The sequence below is a fragment of a genome, unplaced genomic scaffold (genome assembly GCF_019419815.1).
Source record: "Pyrus x bretschneideri cultivar Hongxiangsu unplaced genomic scaffold, Pyrus_bretschneideri_v1 Contig13, whole genome shotgun sequence".
In the NCBI taxonomy this organism is placed as follows: Eukaryota; Viridiplantae; Streptophyta; class Magnoliopsida; order Rosales; family Rosaceae; genus Pyrus; species Pyrus x bretschneideri.
In genome coordinates, this window is record NW_025999424.1 from 2,776,017 (window position 1) to 2,798,038 (window position 22,022).

A 22,022-nucleotide genomic window follows, 5' to 3' on the forward strand; every position below is an offset into this window, starting at 1 on the left:
TGGGTTTCAAAAGCACTTAAGTATTTTTTACAAAAAAAACACCAATTATGTACTTCTTGTAAAAAATACTTCAAATATTTTTGAAAAACAATTCCAAACTAGTAATTAATTGGTTATCGAAACACCACATTAAGTTTGTTGTTAACTACCTAGCCACCAACCATTACAAAAAGTTAATAGGTAAGTTAATTTACTTGAGTAAAGGTACAGCATCATTGAAATTTGAAATTTTGACCAAGTAAATGTTCATTACGATGATATTACAACTTACGAACCCATAAGGTGGAGGCACCTCATCTTTGCCGCCAGATTTATGTTTCGTCTGCTGCCTAGAAGAAACTTTTAATTGTGATGAAAATACGAATAATACATCACGTGTTTTTATGCAAGTGGTAAAAAATTTTAATTTTTAAATTATTAACCTTTTAACACACATAATTCACCATTTATATAGAAATACGTGATATATTACCTCGTATGATGGTCACACTAAAAAATCTCTCGCTGCCTAGAGACTTCACATTACCACCGCCATACATATTTTTCAACCTATCAAAATATGAACAATAAGCATGTATGCGTTGACTCGTGAGGGCTGGTTTGGGGTTATGTAATATTTTTATAAAATTAACTTTTAAAAAAAGTTTGAGTTTTAATTGTGATTGGTAAATAAAAATAATAATTTTTTTTTTTTTTAAATCATGAGTCCAAAATAGCAGGAAATATAAGCAGCTCTACATATGCTTCTCAAAAAAACGTTTTTGTCATTGGAGGCAAGTGAATCGTACCAACTACTATAAGTTTTATCTTGACAATTTTACCCCTACCTATCTTTTCGCTAAAAGTCCTTTAGGGGGTGTAGTTAAACTAAGATTTTAAAGGATTTTAAAGGATTTTAAGAATGATAGATTTTATAGGATTTAAGAAGATTAAAGACTCGTACAAAATTCATATGAATTTTAAAGAGTTTGACTGGATTGTGGTGGAAGGATTTGAAATTCTAGAGGGTGAGGTTGGATTATTTTTAGTCTTGGTTATAGCTCTCAAATCCCACAAAATCCACAACTTGTTGAAATGCTCAAAAATCTTAATTTTTTTAATACACTTAGATTTGAATGGATTTTAAAATCTTTTAATTGACTACACCTAGATTTGAATGGATTCTAAAATCATTTAAAATATTTTAATTGACTATACTAGGATTTTAAAGTCTTTTAAAATCCTTTCAAATCCGAGTTTGACTACACCCCTTTAGTTTACCAAACATTTGGCCTTTTTTTTTTTCTCACTTTATTCGCACAAAAGCAGATTTAAAAATAGCACAACAGCCCTTAGTCAAGCCAGCGTGTTCGCAATTTTATTTTCAAATTTGAAATCTTTTCCTTGTATATTAATGTATATGAACAATAATATATAGTTGGCAAGCTAACATCACTTCTTTGGTTAGACAAAAGTTTGGCTACTATTGCTAGCATGGAAATAGCAAGATGGAAGGATCTACGCGGAGCTTTCGTTTCACAAAATTTATCTTGCTCAACTTATTGCGGCACCACGCTAGTTGCTCCGTTGTAATATTCGACATGTTCAAAACCCTAGCTACTAATTTCATGTCAACTTGGGAGAAGAAGTAGAGGTGATCTGTGCCTACATCCTCATGCTTTTTCAATCTCTTTAGTATGCAGTTCCCACTCCTCAATATTTCTCTTAGCTTCATCTTTTTCTGCATTCCAAAGTACAGGTTAACTTCATCGTTAGGTCAAACCGAAACATGAAAAATCGTGATACGGAATGACATGTTAGACTGTCTGATATGAAACGTACATTGTGAAGATCTGTTTGGATCTCTGTGTAAAGCTTCAAATCCGATTCTTCAAGCTCTTCTTCTGGTCTTCTCTTTCGACATGCAAGCGTACAATTAGCATGTTTATCAGCTCGAATGAATCTCCAGATCGTCCTTATTGATTCTTCGAGTATCTCTACTAAAATGTCGCTTGTAATTGCACCATCATCTTTGCCTTTTCTTCTTGCTTTCTTTCTCTCCTTTAAATTGTCCCCTGCAATGCCACACATTTCTATAAGTTTAAATAAATCAAACCTTCAACATCCCTAAGTAAACACAACACTTAATCTAAACTTTTTAGTCACCTCTAATCACCGGAACTTGAAGAAGATTGCGCGTGATGCATCGATTCTTGACGTAATTTTCAACCCTAGGCCCTTGATAACATTCATTCTCTACAAATCTATGCAAGTGCACTTGGAACTGTTGGAATTCGCCCGCGACTGCATTGTACGAACCAATTCCAGACGGAGCCGATTCCCAAAGCTTGACGGCCTTCTCATACTGCCATTGAAGAATCTCCCAAGAAAGGCACAACTGCCCCACATAAACCACTTCTAATTCACTATGCAATTCTCTAATAAACTTCACCATTGGGTCGGAATCCGAATCTTTTTTCGGTTTGCATCCCCAAAAATTCTGTGAGAGAAAGGATAGGATTGCCGGAGCTGAGGACTTGGAGCTCGGAAACGACTGAAGTGGATCCTTGGACTGCAAGAAACCTACACATTTGGATTTTTCATAAAACACATGAGAAATTAAGATCATGTGAACTAAATACAGTTAGCATAAAAACAACATAGAGCATCTAGCAATTAGCATAACCCAAAAGCCAATTTAATTTAATAATTACAGATTAACTTTTCATACACATGAATTTCTGCAGATTGTCTGCATAGAGGAAACCAGCAAACAAAATGGTGGAGCACAAAAGCACTTCCATAATTAGACTGGGCAGCTTAAAGATCAGCATGCTCAGATGGTACTAATTAAACATAAATTAAGGGTAATGACGTGGCTCTATGTGCACATCCACTAAGTATGTAATGTGCTTTTAGACAATATTTAAACAGGTACACATGCAAAAGTGCTTTTTTCGAAAAGTGCTTACACAATTGAGAACTAACAAAAGGTGTTTTCTAACTTCTAACTAGGTCATGTAAATTTACTTTTATGTAAGCAGGCTCATGCTTCTTTCATGATCAACTAACCTGATTTAGTAGGTCCTAATTAGGTTGAATTAAACATACTGGCGAATCGAATGGATTACAGCAGTTCGAAAATAAGAAGAAGAAAATTTGGGAAGAAAACACGAACAAAATGATTTGAAACTATGAAGACGTTAATCGAAGTTGAAGAAAAAACTGACCTATTGCATATAACTTCTGGTAATTCAAAATGTCGAATTTTCGCATGCGTTCTCTGTAACTTCTGTGGAACTTCTGAAGTTCTCCCATTCTATCACCTTGATGGACTTTTTCATCGATCTTCCATGGCTTCAAATCATCCATATTCGGGGACTCGGATTCTTCAAGAATGGTAGGTAGGCCAGTAGCCCTGACTTTCTTGAGCTCCATTTTCAACTGTTCTATCAAATCCTGGTGTTCCCACAATGTTTCCAATGTGTTTGAATCCTCGGAAGCATTAGGTATCAAACTACGAACTTGGGGCGTTTCAGCATTTTCGAAACCCTCAATTGGTTTTTCGTCTTTGCTACTAAACCCTTCTGGACTCGAGCTGCTGTACAACTCTTCCGATTCTTGAATTTGTTCGTTTATATCTTCATCTTTATCGTCGAAACAATCAGACTCGTGCCCCATATCGAAATTCTCAAGCCGGTCATTTCTTTCCCCAAAATCTGCTACTGACAAAAACCCCACACTAGGAGAGCCGATAGAAGCACACTCATAATCTGAAGCAACAAAGTCCTTTTCTGACAAGAACTTAACTTCATGAGAATCAACTTTCTCACAATCTGAATCGCTTTCAAGACTCCCCACTCGCTCTTCATCCAAATGAGGATCTTCCGTCACCGATTTCTTATCAGACACTTCATCTTCCTCGCATTCCTCACCTGCAAATTCCTGAGTAATTTGTTCATGATCACCTCCTTCCTCGACAGTAAAGGTTGCAACTTTAGCCTCTTCCAGGAAGCAACTCACACTCTCTTCGGCTTTGAATTCGTATTTTCTGCTGCTGCTGCTTGTGAATTCTGGTTCTTCTTTGAATAGGTTAAACTTATCAGCCATAAACTTACACTCTCTATTGCTTCTGCTTAATATTTCTTTAGTCTGGTACTCGAATTTAAACACGAAACTCGGCTTCGACGCCTCTCCATCATCAGCTTCACCAAACTCTGAATCTCCATGGCTTTTCGAAATCTCGGAATCAGCTTTCTTAGGCAGAGCTTCTGGCTCAGCCGGATTATTCGATACCATTTGATTGGTTTCTTCAGAAGCAGAGCTAGGACAACAAGAATCCGATTTTCCAGGCAGAGCTTCTGTCTCAACAAGATTATTATTCGATACCATTTGATCAGTTTCTTCAGAAACAGGGCCAGAACAACAATAATTGTTCATCCAAGAACTGTCACCATTAACAAAACTGCAACAAAAACAAACACAAAAATAAGTTTCTGAACGAATAAAAAAGTATATTAACTACAAAACCAAGCTGGGAGTTCATCTAAAAACATCAGAAGTACAAAACCCAACTGTGAATTTGAGTACCTAACTCTGAGGAAGAACTTGCTGAAAAATCTGAACAAAGCAAGCAAGAGGGAGGAGACAGAGAGGGTGAAAAACCTAGGAGAAAGAGGCGTATATGAGTAAAAACCCCCACCAGAAAAACCCATATTCCCGAAATCAAAGTGGGTATGTACCAAAGAATTAATTAAGGCACCCATCAGTGAAGAAATCCATCAATCAATCGCTTTATCTCAGTTTTAAGAAAAAATACAGAGGAGTTTCATGCAGGCTCTGATTCCCACGTTGAATTTTTTGGGGAGGAATGGACTTCCCACCTGTAAAAGCAGGAGACTTCATGCGAATGCTCGAAAGGGTTGCATGGAATGGGATTCCGAGAGGTGGAAATCTGAACTAATTGGTGAGATTTAAGGGGGATTTGGAAGCAAATGTTTAGGGGGAGAAAAGAACGTGTCAGCGACTTGGGGTTGAAGTTGAACTAATTATCTTATGGTTTAGAAAAAGGAGAGAATTGGGTGAGATTGAAAGCTTACGTTTTTATGGATTTTGTTTGTTTGTTTCTCCCAAATAAGATGGGCGTGTCTTTGAGATTTGTTAAAAAAAAAGAGTGTTTGAATACAAAATAATTTTCGCACTCTTGTTTTTGTGCTCTATGTAATTTCGGTTCATTTTAATATATGTAAAATAGTCATTTACTAGTATGATAGTCTTAAGTTCGATATCGCCAAAAAGGATTTCAAATTAAATTATTATGACTAACTCACTATAAAGTTTAACTCTCCCCCACTCCTATGGATAGATAATAGCAAATATGTTAAAACAACATAGAATTTTATATTGACCCAATTCTCAAGTATCTTTTAGGAGAAACCTTTATATTTTAATATAAACCCATTGAACAAATTTATGCAAAGACAAAACATAATTTTGTGATCATGGATGACAGAGAGAATTCTTTTGTATGTATAAACTATGAATTTAGATCATGAACATACGTTTTTTAAACAAAAACCATTAACATACGTACTGGTTAAGCTAATATTTTTTATTTTTTTGCAAAAAAAAAAAAAAAAAAGAAAAAAAGAAAAAAAAAAGAGACCAGTTGGTGCTTCGTTACACTGTCTATCATTTCAGGGGCTGGAAAAGACTAACAGAGATATTTCAACCTTCTTATGGCCACCATCATATGATTCATTAGCATCAAGAATTGAACCTATGAACATACCATGTAGAATACAAATATAGAATTCATCATCTATTACTGGACCATCCCGTGATAGTTAGCTAATATTTTTTTATTTGGTCGTATAATTATGTTGATACGTGTTACAACCGTAGAAGCAACTAATGGCAATGGGAAATGGCCAATGTTCGTCATCTATTCCATCCACATCAACCAAAACAAAAATATAAGGCAACCCTAGCTCAATTAATTGGTTTCTTAAGACTATTGTTTTGGCATATTTCAATGGTGGAAGTCCTCCAAATTTGTGCTACACTACAGCTATTAGTTATTGTCCCTAAAATTATTATCGTTCTACTTGACTACATAATCTATACTTTTATGCCAACGACGGTTGACTCGGTTGGTAAGGTCTTTACTTTGTGTGTCGCCCCGTCAAAGTTTGAGTCTTGCTGCTAGCAGTCCTCGTTGATACAAGAAATGTAAATTCCTACGTAAATTCATACTGGTGATAACTAGCAGGTGTCATGCGTAAGTCATTTTAGCTCGAGGTTATGGGTCTGTCCTGGTGCTAGCAGTGAGAGTAACAATCTCTCCCTAAACTTTTTGTTACAAAAAAAAATCTATACTTTTATAGATTTTTATTATTACAAAACCAGTGCTTCATATATCTTGAAAAATAACTTCTCTTTGATAATAGTGCCATTGGTTATCTGCACTCTAACCTTGTTAGTAACAGATTATGAATGTAAACCACTACGCTCGAGATCCTGTGTTTGATTTCTATGCTTCCCAACATTACTTGTACCGAGAACCGATTCTCTTTTCTGTAAGGACAGTATGCATAATCAAGTATGTGACAAATTCAGATATGTTTCCACTGGTGATCGAAGTTGAAATTAGAATGTTTTGTTTATCTGCCGTCCTAGAATGGCACATCTGAAGGCAATATCTTCCTAATAACGTGTGGGGCTATCGATAATCTATGCATGCCTAATGGAATTGGTGCCACAAGCTTTACAGTATTTGAGTCTTCACAGAGAATGAACGTTATTATATATATGCATGACATACACAAGTCAAAAAGAATTTAACCTATATATATATATGAAGTCCAATTCGTGACATCATTTTTTTTACACAGCTTTTGAAAAACGTTTTCATGAGACCTATTTCGTAATGTGTTTAACGATCCGAACCATCAAAGATCATGTATACCAAAAATTATCTAAATCTGAAATCATATGACCATTAGATTAAGGGTTTAGGGTTTCTCTCTCTATATATAATATTAGGGTTTAGAGTTTTCTTAAGGTTCATATTTTCTTACCTTCCAAATGCAAAAAATTCTTTTTAATTCCTCATCTTCGTCATTCGTGATCAGCATGAGATTTATAGATGGAGACACATAATACGATGTTGAGGTTCGTTTTCTAGTAGGAGAAGAGGACGATGACCTAGTCCCTTGGTAAGAGAAAACAATGAAGCCACCCCCTAGTCAAAATAATCCTTCTTCTGGATCGATTTCTGACGAAACAATGTGCGGCACAACGCGGCCAGCTCCAGTGTCGTATGTGTAGTTGTGGACGGTTGCTGAGACAGAAATTTATCGTAACGAGGGGCATTGATGGGGGTTTTAAGCCCGCAATCAGGCCATATCCTTTCATTTCACCTTGGGCTCAAAATGGTCCATTCAATTGGGATTTGAATTGGGCTCACATAGGCTGCTTGGAGCAAGTCATGGGACAACCCTACACATGTGAAGGAGATGGGAACTGGACTTGGGTGTGTGTGTGTGTGTGTGTGTGTGTGTATATATATATAATGAAAACTGTTATTAACATTAAAAAAATGTTATTCTACACTTTTCATAAACTCTTCATAAGTGTAATTTTTTTTTAAGGGAAATTTTTTGAAATGTCATATGAATTTGTAAAATTTAAGCAATCTGTCATACCAACTTTTTGAAACCATTAATTTGTCATCTCTCCCTAATTTCGTTAAGTTTTCCATTCAATATAAGTCATGTGCCTCGCACATGACTTGTGTTTAGGGTTATTTCGGTTGTTCTAATACCTTACTTCCCTTTGACAAAAAACGGTAGGGTTTCTCAGGCAATGAAACAATATTTTTGATATGATAACAATGGAATGATCATGCAATGCACTGCCTTTTGGCTATTCCAAATATGTAATGATACACAAATGGGAGTTTGCATTTTAGCATGTCACGAAGACATAATTTCATACGGGCTCTATAAATGAGAAACAAGTTGACGTTTTGTGCCATAAATGAAGTTGTAAATGCATATGTACTAAATAAAAGTAAAAAATTTAAGTGCTTGTACTAAAGAAAAGTAAAAAACTTATGAAAAGATATTAAAATGACCTAAATAACCCTAAACACAAGTCATGTGCGAGACACATGATTTATATTGGATGGAAAACTTAAAGAGTTAGGGTGAGATGACAAATTAATGATTTTGTAAAGTTGGTATGAAAAATTGCTTAAAATTTTAGTTTATATGACAAATTGAAAAATATGAACAAGTTCATATATTCACATTATTCACATTTCAAAAATTATCTTTTTTTAATTATAGAAAATTTGAAGTATAAAATGAGATTTTTGAAGTGTTAAAGACAATTTTCTGTATAATCAATATATATTTGTACCAGCAATATTAAAAGAAGGGAATTGGATTCGAGACTAGAATGTGAATTGTCTCAAAACAGCTTGAGATTGCATTGGTTTAGGTCACGTGGCTCGTCGAAGCTTTTGCTTGTGAAAGAAACAAGGCAACCTTATGTTTGGGTCGTTAAGAAAAAACTAAACTTGAAAGATGTCTTATGTTCGAATTCTTTTGTCTTCGTTGCTTAAAAACAGGTAATGATTTTTCTTGTTTATACATAACTAAGTTTTTATGATCGAAACACTACTACTCCTATTGAAATTTAATTATTCATTTGCCAACTACTGCTCCCGTACCTATGAGTGGTACCTCATTCTATTGATTTGACATGCGGCATACCATTTTGGAATGGAAGAGAGTTCAGTCGACGGAATTATCTACTCGATCTGATCATATCATTATGTGATATGCCCAATGAAACCAAAGAAATAAGTTGACGAGGTCACAATATAACAAGTTCAATGCATATCTTGAAGGTTGTAGTTATATCTCTCATACATATCCACACATATATAAAGATATTAAAGATCATATTTGCTCATCTTTATCTTTAAATACGTACGTGCGAGAATACTTTTTTTTTTCTTTTTCAAAAGGACCCTTTTGAGAATCGGAATACTCATAGAGGAATTTCAGGTTATTCCTAACAACCATCATGTGATTTACTAGGGTCAAGAATCAAACTCAGAATGTGCCATATAAGATACGGTCCTGAAATTTGTCCCCAACCATTGGGCCACCCCGTGATGGTTGTACATGTGAGAATACTTGAATACATATTGATTTTTCATTTCATATACACCACTAAAGCGTCTTGTAAATTGTGGGAAATAATAATGCACATGAATTTTCTCAGTACTCACGACTTGGACACTTCAAATCTGTATGGACAGTATGGGCATTTTAATCAAAGAAAATAGAAAGTATGGACATGCATTTGTTTCAGTCAACTATACTACTAGCTAGAAACCAACACCTTCGTATAAAAGGTCATGTATTTGTTTCAGTATGGAGTCTATGGACATGTAGTCGGCCAGAAGAAAAATAAATATAAAAGGTCAAAACAAGAGAGAAATGAGGAAGATCAATACAGAAAACCACCACTGATGGGCATGCACTACTATGGACCTATAAAATCAATTTGTTTTATTCGACCAATAGTCTAATATGATTTAAATTACGAAAAAGAATTGTTATTGGCACTCAAAATTCTTTATTCTACATTCTGAACTTTCTATATTTAGAAAGAAAAATATACTTGTGAGGAGTGTAGAATGAGATTTTTGAAATGCCAATAACACTTCTCTTACGAAAAAAGAAACTCGAATCTGATTAGAGAAGTAAAAAAACACTAAAGTTGTACACGAGTTGAATCGAACTATATGCTCAAGTTTGGCTTGTATAAAATTTTGAGCTTGAGCGAAGATTATCTTGTTTTTTATACGAGTCAAGCTCAAGCGAGCTTAAAGAAATAGAATTCGGTACCAAATTCAAGTTTCGATCTATTTTCTAATTTTAAGGTTGTCCAATCTTGTAGCAAAAGTTCGCAAGTTGGAGACACATCTTAATAATGGAGTAATGAAACATATAAAAGCATACAAAAATTTTAAACATATAGTACTGAAAAAAAAGTAACTCGATTCTTCAAAAGCAAAATCTCAAACTGGCTTTTCGTTCCAAAGGAAACTATCATGTATTTGTTTAAGGGAAGTGTTATTGGCACTCCAAAAATCTCATTTTACACTCCTCACAAGTGTATTTTTCTTTCTAAATATAGAAAGTTCGAAATGTAGAATGAGAAATTTGGAGTGCCAATAATAATTCCCTTGTTTAATTCATTTTAATCTTCATATACAGTCAACATTTTTTAAAAGTACATTCAAATTGCAATGATGTAATTTAACCATTAAAAATTGGACATAAATTCTCAACTACAATGATCTTCGAGATCCTAGTATTTGTATGCTTGTATCATATATAAACAAATTACAAACATTCATGCTCCCAAATTTCATCACCCGTATATATTCACGTTCACTGGCAGCAGAAAATATATGGCCAACTGATCATGCAATTGGATCATTTTGTGAATTGTGCAGGCTGCAGGCTTTTATAAAAAGAAAAAACTAATGAAAATGATTTGAAAACTTTGAGTTTTAATAAAAATGACAAAATAAAGAGTAAAGTGAATAATACCAGAATTGACTTTTTAGTGTAAAAATATGATTTTTCGTTAAAATGAACATCACATGAAGTTTTTCGTTAAAATTCCCTTAAAAAAATGCATATATATACAGGGATATCATATTGGAGATTGCATCCTAATTGGAAGCACGAGCATATATAAATTTCCAATCAGAAATAGCTAGCATAGAGCCAAATCAGAAGAGGGAGAAAGAAGAAGGAATTTTGATTCTGCATATATATTAAAGGGCACATGGAAATTGCAGTATGACAGAATCGGTGACGCAATTTAGAATTGGCACATGCATATATAATTTTCTTCTTACACAAACAATTAAACATATGCACAACACAGACATGCATCTGCCATTCTTCTTCTGCTAGGGTTTCGCCTCCTGGTTCCAAATCAGCCCCTTCATTTCCACTATACTCCAGAAACCTTTTTATTACATAAAGCTCTATATATTTACAATTAACCGGGCACACAAGAACGTTCTTGCATACAATGCGTGATACAATTTCGGTGGTAAAAAACAGTAAATGATACAAAAAGAAATGTGACGATTATAGGTTGCCATCAATTAACTACATGCATCAGAATAATTACATTTTTCACTTTTCAGTATATATTGTAACGGGTTGAAATCGACTTTGATTTTTTACTACAACGACTTGGAAGAAGATTTAGAAACATGTAATTATACAAGATAATTTGATTGTCGACTAAGCTTAAATATTTATGGCGAACAGTAGGACCATTAATTAGCCGGTTGGATTAAGTGCAAAGCCAGGCTTTTCACTCTCTAAACTCACTGTCATTTTCGTTGTACGATGGATGATATATAAATGATGGGTCCAAGCTCAAGATAATTACAATCAGGCCTAATTAAGATTCCACAAGATTATGCCTTTCAAGGTCCCACCATCCCCTAGTCAAGTCACTTCCCAATGGTAAGAATGACACATGAATCGAAATTGCACGGAGGATCCTCTCCGGATACTTTTTGTGAGAATTTTTGGAATTCTTATATTCTAGTCATTCATCGTATATCGTGCAGTCAGTTTTTATCAGGTACTATTTGTATTTAATTTTAAATAAAAAAATTCAAATGATTTCTGACTGTACTATGTACGATGAATGACTAGGATTTAAACAGGTTTTCACTCTTTCGGACGATTGAGAAAAAAGAAGATTATGGGAGAAAGAAAGAACTCCACTTGGAAACAGCTGGAAACTCGAGAGGGTCGCCTTTTGGAAGCATTCGCCTGATTAATGACATATCATGTGTTCACTAGCATATAAAAATAAAAAACTATATGACTCATTCGACGTTAAAATAAGCATCTTGTACATGAGCAACTATATATTTAATTACCTAAGGAATAGTTATCTCACACAAACATTTCGATATCTTTCTTATTCATGAAATAAGTACGAAAACATAGTCTTAGATGATCTAATTTTTTTTTATTTTATTTTATGGGAATCATTCCAAGGATAAGATCATAAGATGATAAGCAATGTAATAGACATACGGCAAGTGATTTCCATGAGTAGCTTGTAAGAATATGAACATGAGTTCTCAGTGAACTGACATTAGCTATTTGGACCAATTAGTATAAGAAAGCCTTATAGGAAGATGAATGTGAGTTCTTGTTGATAGAGGAGTCTATCATAGTGGTGAACTGATGTGGATTAGGAGACATAAGTTGTTTCTTGCAGGGATTTTAATAGGGAATCCTTATTGGATTAGGAGAGATATATGTCTATATATATATATATATATATTGTGACCTCTACTCTTACAGATGCGCGCTTAATTAAGAACTAAGTCCTATTATTGGTTAGAGCTTAAATTGATCTGACAGAGAGGAGAAGGATTGCAACGCACTGAGATTGAATGGCAGCAGCTATGGCATCTTCCAATAGCAGTTCATCAGGTTAGTGGTATTGCAGAGTTCTTTACATATTTATGTAAGAGTTTTCATGCTTTCTTGTTTGTGATTTAAGCGACTTAATCTTGTTCTTGGCTAAATAAGTTAACATAGCTGACACGGTTGACTTTGATCACTACCTCGCTATCCATGCAGGTTAGCCGACATGTATGATGCACGAGAAAACAAGATCAATCGCCACGTATGTCCCCGTCTTGGATTTTGGGTACTCAACAAATTGATCAAATTGATCAAATTGATCATACTTTATCTTTCTTAATTTTCTATGATGTCAAGTGAAATCAAAGTCTTTACATGAGACAAATCCAACACCCATTACACCCCCATATACATATTAGTTATGGTTCAAGATAAGTCCAACTTACTCCTTTCATCATGAGAATTGTTTTAGCGTATATATAATCGCAGCATACCCACATAACGTTATCAAACTATTCATATTAATTATAATATGTTATGTGACCGAATCATTCTTACATTTAAATTTTTTTTATCATATCAATAAGGTAACGTAAACATGCAAAAAGGATATAAAGGACATGTTTGAAATTACATTTTGACAATAAAAAAGGATCATAAGGGCAACAAAAGTTAAAATTACTTTTGAGCTATAAAAAAGGCTGGAGAAGCACTTTCTTCACGAAGCACTTCCAAAGGAGAGTGTAGAGGCAAAATTTTGATAAGAGAGCGTTAAAGACTTTGGTTCCAAGTAATTACTAGGGGGGCTTGTAGGGTTTTTGACTGTTTACTTTTCACTAGGAGCAGTGCCGAGTCTGCTGAAAGCGAAGCACATAATTCATGAGTGATGACATGTTGGGTTTAAGAGCACATTAAAGGACGGGGTTTTCCCCAGTTGAGCCACATTGAATGCCACGCGGTTTTGCGAGGCAGTAGAAGGACGAGGAGGAGAGAGGAGAAAAAGGGTTGTGGGGGGGCTGGCGGGAAGTGAGATTGAGGTGCCACTACATCTGACTTTAGCTTTGCCTTGCTGCCATTGAATAAATGCCCTTGCTGTCACCTTTTGACTCTTTTGCTACCCTTGCCCTTCTGTTGTTGATATCTTTTGGGTCAGCGTCTTCCCCTATCTCCCTATTTCTCTCTCCTCTCTCTCTCTCGGCTTCATTTGTCTATTTATGCAGACCAAAACCTCCATTCTTTAGTATTGAGTCTCTTGTCTTAAGCATTTTCCAAGAAAGAAAGCATTTTCCAAAAAAAAAAAAACATAGTTCCAAGTGGGTGAGTGACAAGATAGCAAGACACTTGGGAGATTTTGTGGTGGTGATTTGATTAAAGAAAAGAGAAAAGAAAGGGAAAATATTATGGGGAGGCCTCCTTGCTGTGACAAAGAAGGGGTCAAGAAAGGACCTTGGACTCCTGAAGAAGACATCAGTTTAGTCTCTTACATTCAAGAACATGGTCCTGGAAATTGGAGGGCTGTTCCTACCAACACAGGTAGATTTTCTTTCTTTTCTAATTTCCGTTTTTGTTTTTCTTTCCATTTTTTGAGAGTAAAATGTTGGTTTTTGCTTGGAATGACAACATTGGTTTTGTTTAACTTCGAGATTAGTGGAAGATCTTAAAATTTGTGATATTTTACCTTTAAATTGTCACATTTTGTTTTCTTTTTCTTTGGGAATCAAAACTAATACGTATCGTTGTTCTATTTTGGTAAATCCAGGGCTGCATAGATGCAGTAAAAGTTGCAGGCTTAGATGGACTAATTACCTCAGGCCAGGGATCAAGCGTGGTAACTTTACTGACCATGAGGAGAAGATGATCATCCACCTTCAAGCTCTTTTGGGCAATAGGTAATTTTATCAATAAAACGCACCATATTGTTTAATTTTTAGAATTTCTATTTACATTACATCTAATAGTACAAAAGATCCAATCTTCAATTAATTTGGGTAGTATTGAATGTGTGATTGCAGATGGGCTGCAATAGCTTCATACCTTCCTCAGAGAACTGACAATGACATTAAAAACTATTGGAACACACACTTGAGGAAGAAGCTGATCAAGCTCCAAGCTGCAGGAGGAGGCACTGAAGGCCTTCACTCTAAAGATCAAGGAAACAGTAATTCTTCCTCACAGGCAATATCCAGAGGACAATGGGAGAGGAGGCTTCAAACAGACATCCACATGGCCAGGCAAGCTCTCAGAGATGCCCTTTCCCCAGAAAAGCCACTGGCTTTGAGTTCTGATTTGAATCCCGCAGATGGGTTTTCGATTTCGAACCTGAAAAAACCAACCCTAGATCAATCAAGCAATTCTACTTATGCTTCAAGCACTGAGAACATTTCAAGATTGTTGAAAGGTTGGATGAAAAACCCACCAAAGAAATCAGCTAGGTTAACCAACTTGGCTAATAATCAGACAGATTATCAGCATTATTCATCTAGTGAGGGAACCACATCGGTGGCAAATACTGCCAATAGTGGCAATGTTGAGTTATCTGATACATTTGAGTCTCTGTTCGGTTTTGAGTCCTCGAATTCCGATTTGTCTCCATCCACGTCGCCGGAGGCCAGTCTATTCCAGGGCGAAAGCAAGCCGGATCTTACCAGCGACCAGTTGCCGCTGTCGTTTCTTGAGAAGTGGCTGTTTGATGAAGGTGCTGCTGCTGCTGCTGCTCTAGGGAAATACCACTTCTTTAGTGATATGGTGATACCAGATCATGGAAATGCTAACATTTTCTGAGGATTTGCTTGTTTTTTGGGCAGATTGGAATATCTTAATTAATTGTTAGTCTTTTCCAGTGCCTTGATTAGCAAAGGGAAATTGTTAGAAAAGGAAGTGTAAAAATATTACTTTATAATTATGTCGATTGTCAAATGTCTTAGAAGTTGGAAGATAATAATTATTTCCCATTTTATGCCTAAGATTTTGTTCTATAAGATCTTGGAATGTTGTGATGAATTGAATTATCATCCACCATTTTGTCGCCTAGCTTCTTTTCATGATCACTACACACATATATATATATATATATATATATATATATTATTTTCTTGTTATTTTTGTGTTATAAAGAGTTCTTTCATGTTAGCTAGCTCTTGTTCTTGTTTCTTCAAACTTTAAAGTACTTGTATAAATTCAATCAAAATATAGATCCATTGTTTTCTAGCAAATATTTGCATTTGCTTCACCTAAGAGCAAGTCCACCCCTAAAAAAATGCACCAGCACCCTCAATGAATAGTGATAGATGCCAATGAACAATAATAGGCCAAATACACCTCCACCCCTAACAAAAAATAGCCTAGTCAATTTTATTAAAATTTTATTATTTTTTATTATAAAATGATAATAAAAATATTATGCTCTGGCCTGTTCACCATCCCCACCCTTTCATCTCAAGCCTTTTTTTCCCAGCCCCTTTATCCCCATAGCCATCGTCACATAGCTAGGCAAGTCCTGGTCCAGCGACGAGCGGACTTGTCGACGAAAGCAGTCTCGATCCTGGTCCACTACATCGAGTAGGAGCGCAAACGGTCAGATTCTGCGGTAAAATTCCAAAAGTGAAAGTCGTTGGGGTGGCATGGATGGGTGTGTGGATGATCTGGGTTGTTTAGGAGTCATTCCTGGAGGTACACGTTTGGTTTCTTATTTTGGGGTGAGATTTGAGTGCGGCAAAATAATGGATGAATGGTGTTATTGGGGTTTCTTATTTTGGTGGTGAACGCCCCCACGGCCAACACCGTCATGGCCGCCGTGCATGAGATTGCTCACGTCAGATGGCTCGGCATAGGGGTCTGTCGATTTTGGACCAGTCTCTTGCCTGGCTTGGGCTGGGTGCCAGCCTATTAGGCTGGGGTGGAGTGATTTGGCTAGAGGCCGGGCTGTTTTGGGTGGTGGGTGCAGGGCAATCCACTCCCGATGGACTTGCTCTAATATATGACTGAATCAACGTTTCAATAAACGATGAGTGATAAAATCACTAGCGCGTGAGCTGATTTTGGCTGTTTCTACTTTTATGAACATTTCATTCAATAGATTAGCATCAATGGTACTCTTTGTGCACAATGGCTTTCACTTATTCGTTGTGATGAAAGTGATATGACATGGATTTATGTATGCCAATTGAAACCAAGTCAACCATGCAGATAGCATAATTGAATGTTAAAAACTTAAAACATAAGTAAAGCCAACAGTCCTGCAGCTTGCTTGGTTAAAAGATAAATGGCAATGATACTCTTTCAAAGTAGGACTCTTATGGACTTTTTGTCACTTTATGTTTTTGACATAATATTTTATAATATTGGTATGAAAATTAACGTAAACTGTGAGGCAACAGAAAGTTCATAAAGAGTCTAACTTTTGAGAGAGTTGCTTAGCATTTCTCTAATTAAAAAATTAATTGAAGTAGGTGGAATCATCGATGAGGGTTTTTATGTCTAGCTACACCCTGTCCAAATTTGAAAGCTTTACATAAAATTTCTCCTACTATTACTGGTCTACTTAAACATTGCCGTCAAAAGCAACCATTGGGAAGAAAATTTAATCATGAATTTTAAGCTAAAGCTATTTCAATTAGGTACCAATCTTATCAAAATGATTAGGCTAATTTAAAGAAAGAAATATAAGAAATGTATTAACATTTGTGATTGTGTGACTGAGCACGGGTAAACGAAACTGCATTGCAAATGTGCAAATTGGCCTTAAAACGAACATGTGAAGCTTTTGATGGCTGGCCAAGAAAACTAATTGAAACACGTGAAGGGTTTTGATGTTCATCACTACTACTTGTCATTACAAGTTGTGTTTTAAACCTGGCCAAGCAAATAATCCAGACTGTAAGGGCAAAACAACCCCATAAGAAAAAGGCATGCATGGCAAAATGGGAATTATGGGATGATTGGGTAAGAATCACAGGTAATTGGTCCCCAATGAATACCATTCAAAATACGTACACAATACGAGCCATGCTGTCCAAGTTGCATGGTGAGTTACTAACTACTTGCCCGGCCCCTCTCTAGCTTCTTAATTTGATTTATCAGATATGGTAGTGGAATGAGCTGATTTAACTAGCATTATAGCCTATTAAAGACATATATGAAAGTCAAAGTTGATAACGTCCCCTGATTAGACATGATCATTAATTTGGTGCAATAGCATAATGTGGTGAAGTGATGGATGTGTAGGATTTAGGTGGAGAATTTTGTTATTCTGATGGACATTTATCTGTCCGGCTAAACTCACAAAGTGGGGACTTTCATAAATTTCAATGTAAGTATATGTAAAGCGTCATTATTTTTGTGAATGTGGCCAGATGGTAAGATAGTCCAACCATGCCTACAAATATTTGGAGAAAGAGACCGAAATTTTCAAGACAGTATCATAGAGATGTACTAGTTAAGCTAGCAAGTATATATTCCCAATTTTTAGTTTGATGTTCACATTACATTAAATTGTGACATTAGACCCCGCAGGGTTACCCCACGGTTATAATATTTTAAGGGTTTTGCATGTTGCAATGGTGTCTTGCTATAGCTAGCTCTTAGCTTGCAGTTTTAATTTGATCATAATACTATTTCCTTGTGTTTGTACATAACATAATGGACCCTCCATTTCTAGCTAACTAATGCTTTGCAAGTTTTGCCACCCTTGTCAACTTCCTGTTCCATGACAGAAACATGTGCTCCTCTCAGACATGATTTTCCAAAACCCCTTTTATGCTGTATTAACTGTTGCAAGTGTTTGTGTATGTGTTCTGAGTATATGTATTCATATGTATACATTAGATTGTACTAGCTTTAGGAAGGTGTTAGTGTTTGTTACGTACGCACGCGCAAGATCTTAACCGGCACTTAAAGTCAATGGCTCGATACATCCATGCGCGTACGTGACTAATTCTAGCGAAACCCTAAACAATACGTGTCTGCAACCAAAAATCTCATCAATTTAATGGCTTGCATGAAAAGTCGTCCAAACGCAGTTCCTTGTTATGTGCATGTGAAGTACTACGTGGAAAATGATCACCGGCTAACGAGGTGAAGTCCCATTGAGGTTGTATTGACTTGGTCTATTTGCCATGAAATTGAAATATACATCACATCAGTAGTACTTATGTGTGCAGTTTGTGTCCGACAATTCATTGAAACTTTTGGCACCAAGAGAAAAATGCAACCAATGCCGCCGAGCTTTCTAGAAGAGTGATTGATGAAATCTGGAAAAAAGATATAAATATAAAGAAAGAAAATTCAAAGACTGGCGAATTAAGAAGTTGCAGACAGTCACAGCATGAGGCGCTACCAAGAGTCAGATGGGAGGAAGCTATTTTTACTATCTCTTTTAATGCTACCACATGAGAGTGTCATAGGGTTTTGGTACTCAAACGAGACATTCACAATTTCACATGCATGCTCAAGAATATATATTGCACATGTAGTTTTTTCTTACGTACGTACTTAGAAAATGCTGGCTCGAAGGAATGGAAATTCAAGGCTCTCAAAGACATCGTTTTCACTAAGTCATAATTGATGACTAACATATAGTTTTTGTTATAAGAGAAAATGTGCTTTGGCATTGAAGCTTTCAATATAGAATGGCAAATGTATATATGTAATCCAATAATCTGCTGGTACGACGAGAGAGAGAGTACCAAAAGCATAACTTATCAATTGTTGCAAAGTAAGATGAAACCTAATTGTTTATTTGTGACCGTAGATGTTTGTGAGCCTTCATAAACATCGTTGGTATGGTCCAAAACAACTTAAGCGCGTAATTAAATTAGGAGATTGTGTTTTTCTTTCTAAAAAGCCTTTAGAGGTAGTAAGTTTTAAGTTTGCATATTATTTTGGATTCAGGTTTGCTTATTCAACCAGGATTGCGTGATAAATGGGTACCTTAAATTGGCCTAAATGTTATTTTGTGACAACCAAACAAACTCAAGAAAGATTATGAACAAAACCCTGGTCAATATGCACTACAGAAACTTAATCAAACACCTAATTACTACACCAACTAAGTATGTGATCAAATCAATTGATACAAAGTAATGGGTGAAACCTAAATGTTTATTTGTGACAATGGATTCATGTAGGCCTCGTTAGCGGGATTCACATGCTTCTACGTAAGATCAAAAACCACCCAACGTGTGGGTGATCGATTGTAGGCTCATGGGTCTCTAGTTTGAGAAGTCACAAAAATGGAATAGATTGTCTATACATAGCACACATTGAAAGGCAAAATATGGGGTACTTATTTTACCCTAGAAAACAGGTCTTTCATCAATACTCCCTACTCCCAACGTACTAAGAATAAACTTCTTTTTTGTTTTTATATAGTTTTCTCCTAAAGTCCTTAATAACCACTAATTTTTCAGCGTATCTTCTCAAATTTTCCTGTCTACACAGTTACAAGAATTACATAATGCAACATTCTTCTACATAGTTACGTATTTTATTCGAGCGTTTATTAACAATTGAGTGCCCAAATTTCAAATCAGGGATCACAGAATAAATGTTAAATATTAGTGAATGAATGAATAATATTCGTACATGGATTAATAACAAAATAATACTTGCGTTTATCCTACTTGTAAATAACGTATTTTTATCGTAAAAATTTCATAATCGGTCCAGTTTCTTAATTTTCATTTGAAGATCATTTCTACAAAAAATTATTCGAAATAGAGATTATTTAGTTATCCAATTATATCAAATAATAGACGGTTTATCATTAACCTATTACTTAGTACTTGCACCGTTGATCTATTTGATGCATTTGAATGACCTAACGATCTCCAATTCGAATGAGTCTCTGTAAGGATGATCTCCAAATGAAGATTAAGAAATTGAATGGTTCTGATTATGAAATTTCTAGTGTGAAGATACGGATCGTTATTTGTAAGTGAGAGAATGAGCTCATTCAAAGAAATTGAATGAAAGTATTATTATTATAACAATTTCCTAAATATGCAGGGAGTTCATAATTTACAACTGCAAGAAAATTGGGGGGAAATGACTACATTGGTGTGTTTAGAAGTGAGATTATTTTTGGTAAATAACATTTAAACCGATTTTTCTCTTCCACGAATAAAAGAACAAAATATTCACCCGGAATCATCAACTTAATCCCCACCTAATCCATCATGACAATTAACAAGAAAGTTACAGGATCCATAATTCAACGTCGTTTCAGTGGCCATGTTTTCTATTTTGACGTGCCTAATAGCCATTAAGTTCTATTACTAATTATCATTTTTTTTGACCAAATATATCTTTCAACGACACTGTCTCAGATAATCAAACCACCCAAATCTTACTCGAATTATTAAGGCCATCAGCACATTGCATGCACACTGCATATTGAATATTACCGTACTATTTTTTTAAACAAAGTATCAGGTGATTAGCTCACTAGAGTACGACGATGTAAGAAATGAACTAAGCAACAACAAAATAATATAATATTTGACTAACTTTTCATATTGAAAAACTTACCAAAGTGATATGATGGGAGTTAATTAAGAGCTAGAATTCTCATTTCTCATTTCTTTTCATGCCTATTTTACTGTCTACAATTTTTTTGTCAACCATTATTTTTCTACTTTAATGTTGTTTCTACTTTAATGTTGTTTCATACAAATTAATTTTTAGCTTAAAAATAATTATATTTGAGACTTACTAATGTGGATATACGTGTTTGATACCAAATGTAGGTAATCTCAATGACTTTGATATCGAATGTAAAGGTAACGTGGATATATAGGTTTTGATACCTATATATTATGAAGGTGATGTAGATAGGATTTGCTTACTTATTGATAAGGTTTAAATTGACTATGCCCTAAGTGTTCATATGTTTTTTGAGAAAATGTACGATATTCATTACAGAAGGGAATACGTACAATCAATGAGGATTTGGTGCATACAATTATCTTCGATAAAAATCTTGCTGGAGATTTCAACCTGGTCTAAGGGAAAAAGAGTGTTCCGCACCAAACAAATTAAGAAATACTATCCTCAAAGAGAAGGTCCACAATTACATCTGGAGGTTCTTCAAACCAAAAAATAAAATTCTCACTTCAGACTCATCTGTGCTAATCTGTGCACCACTTTATTCGTCTCCTTCTGCTAAAACCAATCTTCCACTGAAACAATGAATGAATCATCAATCGAGTATCATTTAAAATATTTCCAAACGATGAATAATCTTCCTAACCATCATGTTGTAGGCCTGCCATAACAAGCAGCGCATCACCTTCAGACACCATGGCCTGTAGTTGCTTCTGTTTGACCAAAAAAGCCGCATCCCTAGCTGCCATAATCTCGGCCAGCAGAGGGGAGGAAATAGCAGCATGCCTAGTTGTCATGGCTGCCCTAAAATCACCCCTATTGTTCCGAATCACCATCCCAACACCACCAACACCCCTATGTTCGTCCCATGCCACATCAAAATTAGATTTAGACCACCCTGCATCCAGCTTCGTCCATTTTTGAGAAACTTTACAGCTGCAT

At 35.4% G+C, this 22,022-nt stretch overlaps 2 protein-coding genes across 2 annotated transcripts; one reads left to right on the forward strand and one right to left on the reverse strand.

The window, feature by feature from the left end:
* Positions 1-1,398: 1,398 nt before the first annotated feature.
* On the reverse strand, positions 1,399-5,094 carry LOC103933091. Its single transcript, XM_048578661.1, has 5 exons — positions 4,570-5,094; positions 3,210-4,444; positions 2,146-2,562; positions 1,822-2,054; positions 1,399-1,720 (listed from the first exon to the last, which is right to left on the reverse strand). The coding sequence occupies exons 1-5, from the start codon at positions 4,743-4,745 to the stop codon at positions 1,469-1,471; spliced, it is 2,313 nt and encodes a 770-aa protein (XP_048434618.1). The 5' UTR covers positions 4,746-5,094; the 3' UTR covers positions 1,399-1,468.
* Positions 5,095-13,502: 8,408 nt separating this feature from the next.
* Positions 13,503-15,442, forward strand: LOC103933079 (myb-related protein 306-like). The gene is made up of 3 exons (XM_009342736.3): positions 13,503-14,012; positions 14,239-14,368; positions 14,492-15,442. Exons 1-3 carry the CDS (start codon positions 13,880-13,882, stop codon positions 15,258-15,260), a joined length of 1,032 nt encoding a protein of 343 aa, XP_009341011.1. The 5' UTR covers positions 13,503-13,879; the 3' UTR covers positions 15,261-15,442.
* The last annotated feature ends 6,580 nt before the right edge of the window (positions 15,443-22,022 follow it).